Raw genomic sequence first — 9,417 nt, 5'->3', positions numbered from 1 at the left:
CCAACAAGGAATAAGGCTATTGTACAAATAACGTTACTTCAAGGGTAATATGATTCCTATTTCCAACAAAGCAAGGACATAGACATTAAAGGACCATGATGATACATCATATTCTCTTTACTATACACAGCTAAAAACATTCAGACATCATCTTTTATGGTTGAAGATATTGAAGCGCAAATACCAAAACACAAAGAGTAGTGGGACAATCGAGTGATATGTCATTGTCTCTTGGGGGGGTTTCACAGTCACAGACCTTTGTAATTGTCATCTTCCTGGGAAGATCTCTTACATAATAATAGCACCAACCTAACTTTGGATCCTCTTAATCAATTTGGCTTTTGGCTAAAGATCTTCTCATCTTCTTGTTCTTCCATGGAACCACTTGCTTCAGTCCTTCATACACTGTCGCCTGTTCTCAAACATAATAACAATAATGCCCACCAAAAAATAATCAGCAATTGGGTTCTTGTGCTAAAAGTAAAAAATTGTCCCTTTTAGGGTTTAGGGAGCAGTTCAAATGTCAAACAGAACAGTGATCTTGTCTTACTTGAACTCGTACAAATTCTATGCACGCATCTGCGACATATAGCCATTTTTAAGGTTCTGGCGTTGTAATTATCATGTTTTAAAGTCTAATGCCTTGGATCGCTTGAAGAAGAGCAAACAGAACAGAAACAGAGGACTTACCCAGAAATGAGGCTTTGAAGCTGAAGGCATGTCAGAGAAGCTGCCTGTTCTGCTAATGGCGTTGATCTTCGCTTCACTGCCATCACCATAGCCACCACCATTTCCTTCTTCTCCTTCCTCCTCCTCCTCCTCGTTTCTGCTGTATTCACTCTCTCTGTCCACGGAAGATGGAAAGACATAACTACCCCCACTAAACTCTGCTTTTCCCTTCAATGCCTTCCTCCTCCAAAACCCTTCAAACCCAAGTCTCCCTCTGTAACCTCCTCTCTTCCTTACAAGAGCCAGAGGACCATTGCTTTTCGTCTCTTCCTCTTCCTCCATTTCCTCTATATCTCCATAGGCGTCGCTCCTGAAAGATCCATAACAAGCACCGCCACTCATCACCATCATCCTGAAGGAAGATGACTCAAACCTTCTTGACCTCCCCATGCTGTACGGTCCATCGAGGACTGCGGTGGGTGAGGAGGACAGCTTGGTAATTGACTTAGCATCTTTTTCCACCAAGTGCAGAAGCCTAGGTGGAAGGTCCAAGGACTTGTTAGGAGACCATGAAGATGAAGAAGGTGATGATGTTGATGATGGTGAAGAAGAAGGTTGGTGCTTGGGCTTGCCGGGTTCTTCTTCCCAGCAAAAGGGGACCGAAGCTGCAACCGAAGGGTGAATGGGTGAGGAGAGAGAGTGTGTGTGGTTGTGGGCTTTTGATGGCAAGAGTGGGAGTTTTAGTAATGTTGTGCTTCCCTCTTGCTTTTCTTCTTCACACCCCATGTCCTTAGTGCAAGCTCTCTCTCTCTCCTGGGGTGGGTTTATATGTTCAAGTCTTGTTCTCTTCTCTTTCTCTCTGAGAGTTCTCTTACTTTTGTAGAGCTTCGTGTAGATTTGGGAGATAGGAATCTGTAAAATAAGGAGAGAAAAATAGAAGCGATTGATTAGAAAACAGAATATTAATTTAAAATAAAAGAGTACGCATCTATTAAAAAATTTCCGGTTTTGCGAGAGAAAAACAGAGACTTTGACGGCAGGAAGAACGGTCAACCTAAACCCTTTATAGGTGTCATAACGACGTCATAACTTCACTTAAGTTATTTTTTTAACACAAACCACATCCCTTATTTTGATACATGTAAATCTATGCTACCATCAGCATAACCAATAATACGCAAAAAATACGTTTATTACGTAAAACTTGGCCACAAAAATGCAACAAAAATATTTGGACCAGGTCAAACTTCAAGCGGTTCAAATGAATATTGAGATTACACATCTGAGTAATTACGATTAAGATATCAAGTTATTTCACATTACAGAAAAGGGTATGCTAAGTTCAATGAAACTAAGTGATGAATTCATTGATTCCGAAAAAAACTCTTTCTTTTTTGTTTCAAAAGAAGAAAAAGCGAAGGGTGTAGCCGGAAAGTGACAATGGCTTTTGGAAAAGGTGGGTTCGGGTGTTTGGCCTTTCATTCAAATCAAGCGTGGCAAAAGAAAGAACATTCACTGAGAGAGAGAGAGAGAAGAACAGAAAAGAAAAAGACATAAGATGATGATATGTGTTGAAGGAAAGAAAAAAGAAAAAAAACATAAAAAAATAAGAAGAAAAATTGGGGGTACCTGAAAGATGTCGTTCGGAGATTAGACAACACATTACAAAGGAGATGGATGCCAATGCCAGCTTGCGTTACCGGGTACTGTTGACTGTCTTCATGGCTGAGACGACATGACATTCTCGGATCCTCCATTCACGCCATACCTAACCTAACTACCAAATTACCACGACAATAATTCCTACATTGTGACGATATTCATTTTGTATATTCTCCAAAATACGAATAAATCTGCCGTAATGATTGTGCTAGAAAAATATCTACCGAAATGGCTATAAAGTCACCAATTATTGACAAACGTAACAAGTATGATGTTTCTAGATATAATACGTGGGCAAGTGTGGGAAGAAAACACCTGTATTTAGTAACTGATACCAAATGCAGACAATGTTCTTCGGATTGAAAGCATCAGGCTCATATAATAATGTTGAAGGCTATTCTCAATTATTGACAAACAGTCTAAATTCCTAACCAACCCACTTTTGCCGAATTAGTCTATAGCTCATTGCAGTTTCACGCACTATTTTACTGGCGCCAAAACATTTCATAAGTGTTGCGCGTCTAAATCGAACAAGACATTGGGAAATGCCCCACAAAAACAAGAGATTGGCATGGAACTATATGAGCAAAAAACATGAATTTGAGATGAACAGAAATCAAGTAAAACATAACCATGACTAAACAAAAATTACTATAGTGCTAGATTTTCGAGGCACTAAATAAAGGTTTTAAACCTAAACTGTGATGTAGTGAAATCCAGCTCTTGGCTTATACCTAAAGCAAGTAATTGATGAAGTACTCAACACATATTTTTCTTGTTTTCTAATTTTAAAATCCAAATAAAGCAAAGACTTTTTACCTTTTCAAGGAAGAAACAACCAAAGTAATCAAGCACACTGGCAAGGGTAGATGACGAGTGTGTTTGCTAGTGATGATGAAATGATTTGATATCACATAACTTTGGGGAAGGAGTCAAACGCAAGTTGGCTAACCACCATGCCCCCAAAATAAGGCATTATGCACAGAAAGTCATGAACTACAGAGAAAAATAAGAAAATATTTTTACAATAATGTCAATGTTATCCACTCAGTATAATGAAATTTGCTCAGGTCAAATCGAAATTATAACGGAAATTAAAGGCTTTGTGCATGTCTGAATAAAGTAGTCCCTTTCTTTATCAGTTAAATAAAAAACAGTATTCCTTTTTCTACTATTTTCTTTCTATTGAAAGAAGAAGAACATGAGACAGACACAAAAGAACCTTCATTCTGTAAGACATCATTTCCATCTAACCAAATGTTAGAACTCCCATGAAGAACAGAGTTTTGAAATCTCGCATTAAAAAGCAAAAAAAAAACGGAGTTTTAAAAACGTTGTTTGCATTGAAGTTGCTGGAACACCTTGGTTCTGACAACTCCACCACAGAGGACAAAAAAGATAACAGAACCAGCACAAAGGCCAAAAACGGTTTTATACGCAATGAGACCATTTTAAACAAAAGCAGACAAGAACAACTAATAAAGAAATAAAGAGTGCAGAGATGAAGATTCCAAAGAACATTAAAGATGATCTCAGAGTCTGAGCCCTTTATTTTGGAACTATCTTCTATGGCCACTTTAGTAATCCCTCCAATAACCAGTATTCAAATGAAAGAACAAGGTGAATATAATCTAATACAAAGAGAAAAAAGCCATGCCACAAGAAAAGGACATTGATGCGATAAGCCTGGATACAAAAGTGTATAATAAATTCAAATTTAAAGAGAATCAGTCATCGATTGAAAAGGGGAGATTTCGGCTTCCGGTGGTGTCTCTAAATTCGGTTGGTTAAAATAAATTACAAAAAAAAACAGAGGGAGCATCAGGCACTAAGATGTATATTAACCTAAATCAAAAGTAATGAAATAGCTTAAGATTCATCAAATAAGATAAATTGTGAATATTACCTTATTTCTTTCCATGTGTCCCAGACGGCTTTGATAACTCTAGAGTTGATGCATGGTAGTGTTGCTGGATTGCAACCAAATCATGAATCATGACCTAAGTTTTTTTGGAGAAACAGAGTGTAGTATCTGCAAATAAAAAAAAACGTTTAGAATGATATGAAACACAAACCTAAACTGCACAATACCTCTAGTAGCAAGCAACTGGAACGAAGTAAGTTCCAAGTTAATCCTAAATATTCAGGACATTCATCACATCCAAAATATTTCTATGATGAATCTGCTAATCTTTGTGTGCGGACATGAACAAATGGCAATCAAAGCGAATGAATGGCCTTGTAGACTTTTCTACCACATAGATCAGCCTTTCTAATTGATCAAGCTAGTGCAGACTGTAACATAATTAGCGAGTAATACGTCACCTGCCATCGGGGAGGGGCTTCTTTCAAACTTCCATGGACTGATACGAGAGAGATATCCGTCATTGCGGAAGAGACAGTGATAGATCCCAGAGATATTTCCACAAATCGGAAATAAGCTGATCAAGTAGAACATAAATGCCAGATATCATCAGAAGGTAAATTTATGAAGTCAATCAGCCCCACCACTCTCTTGATTCTCCAAACATTCAGATCACTCGTAAAAATATGAGAATGTAGAATCCATCTCAGTGTACATTTGTAGAGGAACTCTTCGATTTCAGCAAAAAAAAACGATATTACCATCAAACGAGGAAGCCCAATCGATCCGTCGCGTTATCAAAGTTAGAGAAATTCCCGGCCAGCACGCTCCGATCCGAACTGGCGGAGACGCTAACAGTCAGAGAGAGGCCGATCGGCAGCGGAAATAGCGCGTGAATGAAGCATTGGCAGACAAACAGCGCATTTTCTGGACCTGGCGCCATTCCTCTGATAATTTCTTCCGCGGGAAGAAAATCAAGGGGAGATGGAAATTCTAGGGTTTCGCGTAGGTTTTGAATCAAGGGAAAATTCTTTCGCACATTTGAAGCAAGTTTCTTACCGAGACCCGTATTAAGCCCATAACGAAGGGCCCAAAATATAACAACTGTCTTTAATAGCATTCCGGCCCAATTAATTTTCGTTATAGAATAATTACCAAAAAAAGTTCGAATTACGTGATTTTTTTTATAAAAAAAAAATTATACCAATTTGGGGCGATTTTCACTTCAAAAAATTTGAATTACTGTATTTACAATCTAATTACATCCTTTTATTTATACATATATATTTTGTGGTTTCTTGCCCTATAAGTCGGACTATACATATTATATCCAAGTTTTATGGATTTCGTTAGATATAGATACGAAAATGAAATTAGTTTCTTCGGATTCTAAAGCATTACAAGTACAGTGTCTAAAATGAAAAGTGATAATAACATACTCGAAAAATACAAAAGTGAATTTTGTCTGAAATACCGAAAACATATATCGTAATTACATCACGTGTTGAATAACAAAACTCGGTATGTGGTGCAAAATAGTTACGACAAAAGATGAATAATTTCGGATTCCCTGCCTCGGTGTCATCCCTTGGTTCCATGCAGATTCAATTTGCAGTGAAACTGGTCCCTATTCGTCTGTCCTCCTTTTCAATATGCATATATTGTATTATATGTACATATATATATATGTATATATATGCATATTTCAGGGGTTATATAAATAAATTGTTGGATTTATTTAAATAACTATACCTCTCATCAATCTCAATCTCTAACCGCTTGTCCCATTATTATTTTTAAATTTAAAAAAAAAAACTGTTCTTAGCGATTCTAACTAGTTGCTGTGCCGTGTTATGATTAGGAAGCAACAAGCCTTGTGGTTTTAGATAAAGAAGAACGACAGGACACAGTAGTTGGACCCCGCATGGTTTATTGACGGCTTCCCAAAGCACAAGAAGCCTCCAAATTAGAGCAATGGTAAAGTCCTAAAAACCCGAAAAGGAAAGTTTTGTCCGTTTATGATGTGTGATATTAATACGCCGCTGATAATACCCATTGTTTCCATTTTTTTTTCACCATATTTATATATGTATCGATTATTTGCATTTTGTGGTCCGTCGGAATATTACAGAGATATCGAAACCCTCGGTTTATAAAACATAAATATCTCTACCTACATTGTACGAAACTAATTATTTGGATAATTGATAACTAGGGCTATGTGTGAACATCGGTTCGGGTATAAAAAGCGAAGGGAGTCGGATGATTATATATAACCTTTTTTCCTGTCAAAATCTGATATAAATGTTGATTTAATATGATTTTAGTTTGTAAACTCAAACATGCATAAAATAATATAAACCATGCGATACATAAAAAATTATTGGAGACAATGAGTGATTGATGGTGATGACGAGGATACGAGTGGTAAATCATTGTTATTGGAGCGTAACTGATATTTTATCCCCAAATAGCTTTCAGTGAATTTTGGGCGTTTTCAGACTGTAACTTAAACGTGTTTATTAATTATTATGCAGAGAAAGAGATAGAGAGAGAGAGAGAGATGACTAGATGTCTGAGATTTTTCCAAAAATGTTTTAAGACGTATAATTAATCGTTTAAAATAATAATAGTCACATGTTTATAATAAAATAAATAAATTTTATAATGTTCAATTATATTTCTTAGTGAAACATACATGCATTGCACCTATACGTATTAATCAAAACCAAACAAATTATATATAATCATCGTTTATACGCAGCAATTACCTCAGCATCTAATTGAATAGAATACGTACGGTGGACCGTCTTGCATAAATTTTCACTCTGTAATTAATATCTAAAGTTAGTTATCATTTTATGTAACTATTCTGAAAATCGAGAGAAACCCGCGCACATGCTCATTAACAATGAAACTGAATCCACGAAACTATAATTATCATATCTATATATAATTCAGTATAGAGTAATTAAGACAAATGGTATGTATTTAATTACCAAGGATAGTTTTAACTAACCACGAGCTAGTAAAGAACACTGACATTTACATGTGCATAAAGAAATTGTACCTCGACGCTTTGGTCAACAGTAACGTACAACCCACAGATGCACTAACGAACCTACTCCACGACACTCATGGACACGCCGTGAACTCTCCGTCGACGAGCCACGTGGCGTCTCCATTGACGAAAGTGGACGACCACCCACCGGTCAACATCAACTCCGGCAGCTCAATGTTCTCCCAGAAATTGTCGCCGTTAACATTGCCGTCTTCGATGTCGGAGGCAACAACTTCGTCGTCGGGGTTGGACCTGGTCTTGACGGCGTGAGCAGCTTTGGAGGCAGCGGCCTGAATATCCCTGGCCGTACACGTGGACGGTCGGGGTAAATCGTCGACCTCGTCAGGGAAATTGAGCGAAGCTTTTCGTCCTTTGAGGCACAAAGCTGCCACGTCATAGGCTTTTGCCGCCATCTCAGGCACCGGAAAAGAGCCAAGCCAAATGCGGGATTTTTTCCGGGGCTCTCTGATCTCCGACACCCATTTCCCCCACCGCCGCTTCCGTCTTTTGCCGCCATCTCAGGCACCGGAAAAGAGCCAAGCCAAATGCGGGATTTTTTCCGGGGCTCTCTGATCTCCGACACCCATTTCCCCCACCGCCGCTTCCGTACACCTCTGTACACCGGATGCCGAGTCCCCCCGCCGCCGCTCCTGCCGGAGGCCTTCGGTTTCACGGCGGAGACGTTGGTTGTTGGTCCGTCGCCGGTGAGTGGTAGTTGAATCATTATTTCGATAATTAAGAGTTTGTTATAGTTATGACTTTACACTGTTTGGAGCATTTATAACCTCATCCAATCCTCACTTACTGAAGGCGTTACGACTCCTCCGTTCTTGAAATTACGTAAATGCCCATGTACTGATACATCGCTATAAATTATTTTGTCATATTATAAAACGCATATATATATATATATATATATATATTACCGGAATCACTGGTTTTTCTTTTGTTATATGTAATGAATGGAGCTCATCGTCCAAAATATATTATACCCCACTATATACAATTATTATTATTATATTGAAAAGTAAAGAAAACCTTACGTTAAAGATTATCGAACTACACGTGGATACACTATTTTTCATTTGATGTATCCAAATTATCAGTTTATGACATTTATATGTCTCCTGACTCGGAGGAGTTGTGAAATGTCTGTCAAACTCAAGTACTACATGTGGTGTCAAATATGCTCGTATTAGACCGGTCCAAATATACTCCCATGTAATTTATCGTAATATATTCTATAATTTGTAATATATATATGCATATATATATATATGCATATATATATATATATAACATTCCTTTGTTTCTAACCGTGCATAGGATATATATATATATATCACTAGCAGTGATTCTAACTTCTAAGGCACGCAAATGTTTTTTTTTTTGGGGTAAGAGGTGATTTGTATTATATATCGAAAAAGTCACATCCAAACAATTGTTTGCATACAAAAGATTTAGAACCATTAGGAAAGGCATGCAAATGTTCTACCCAAACCCTATGCATGATTATTTAAAAGGGAAATTCCCAAAAAAATCATCCAATTATGAGATAACTATCACATTCATCACGAACTTTTAAAATTTTCAAATTCATAATGAATTTGATTTTTTTTTCTAAAACATCATTCAAAATTTAAATTTTACCAAAATCCTCATCGCAACAGAATTAATTTTGCCACATAGGCAGAAAGCGCCTACATGGCGCCTACGTGGCATGTACGTGTTCGCCATGTAGGATACACGTGGCGTTAATAATAAAAAAATTAAAAAAAATTGATAAAAATGTAAAAAAATATAAAAATGTGAAAAAATTAAAAAAAAATGTAAAAATTGTAAAAAAAAAATTCAAAAAATGTAAAAAATGTAAAAATTATAAAAATTGTAAAATATATTGCAAAAAATTATAAAAATTGTAAAAAATGTAAAATTGCAAAACATTTCCAAAAATTGTAAAAATTGTAACAAATATAAAATTGTAAAGTTCGTGATGAATTTGATAGTTATCTCGTAATTGGATGATTGTTTTTTGAAAATTTCCCTTTTTTTAAAAAACAAATTAAAAATTATAATTTTTTACAATTTGTTTTACAATTTTTTATAATTTTTTGCATTTTTTTTACAATTTTTTACAGTTTTTATAATTTTTACATTTTTT

The 9,417-nt window shown here is 36.4% G+C and overlaps 2 protein-coding genes across 4 annotated transcripts; both read right to left on the bottom strand.

Moving 5' to 3' along the window:
* Positions 1–5: 5 nt before the first annotated feature.
* Positions 6–5,157, bottom strand: LOC104825883 (uncharacterized protein At4g00950). Of its 2 annotated transcripts, XM_010558300.1 has the most exons (5): positions 4,657–5,157; positions 4,238–4,363; positions 2,299–3,327; positions 691–1,581; positions 6–412 (listed from the first exon to the last, which is right to left on the bottom strand). In XM_010558300.1, the coding sequence occupies exons 4-5, from the start codon at positions 1,453–1,455 to the stop codon at positions 326–328; spliced, it is 852 nt and encodes a 283-aa protein (XP_010556602.1). In that variant the 5' UTR covers positions 1,456–1,581; positions 2,299–3,327; positions 4,238–4,363; positions 4,657–5,157; the 3' UTR covers positions 6–325. The 2 variants fall into 2 exon arrangements, with proteins under 2 accessions (XP_010556602.1, XP_010556601.1); XM_010558299.2 differs by lacking the exons at positions 2,299–3,327; positions 4,238–4,363; positions 4,657–5,157 and adding an exon at positions 1,993–2,140.
* A 1,966-nt stretch (positions 5,158–7,123) lies between these two features.
* Positions 7,124–8,039, bottom strand: LOC104825882 (ethylene-responsive transcription factor ERF023-like). Of its 2 annotated transcripts, none has more exons than XM_019204069.1 (2): positions 7,802–8,039; positions 7,124–7,697 (listed from the first exon to the last, which is right to left on the bottom strand). In XM_019204069.1, exons 1-2 carry the CDS (start codon positions 7,978–7,980, stop codon positions 7,331–7,333), a joined length of 546 nt encoding a protein of 181 aa, XP_019059614.1. In that variant the 5' UTR covers positions 7,981–8,039; the 3' UTR covers positions 7,124–7,330. The 2 variants fall into 2 exon arrangements, with proteins under 2 accessions (XP_019059614.1, XP_010556599.1); XM_010558297.1 differs by having other exon boundaries at positions 7,124–7,726; positions 7,831–8,039.
* Positions 8,040–9,417: the final 1,378 nt, after the last annotated feature.

The sequence above is a fragment of the Tarenaya hassleriana genome, unplaced genomic scaffold, assembly GCF_000463585.1.
Source record: "Tarenaya hassleriana unplaced genomic scaffold, ASM46358v1 Cleome5, whole genome shotgun sequence".
In the NCBI taxonomy this organism is placed as follows: Eukaryota; Viridiplantae; Streptophyta; class Magnoliopsida; order Brassicales; family Cleomaceae; genus Tarenaya; species Tarenaya hassleriana.
Note: the sequence above shows the minus strand (reverse complement) of the source record. Positions and strands in the feature narration are given on the sequence as shown.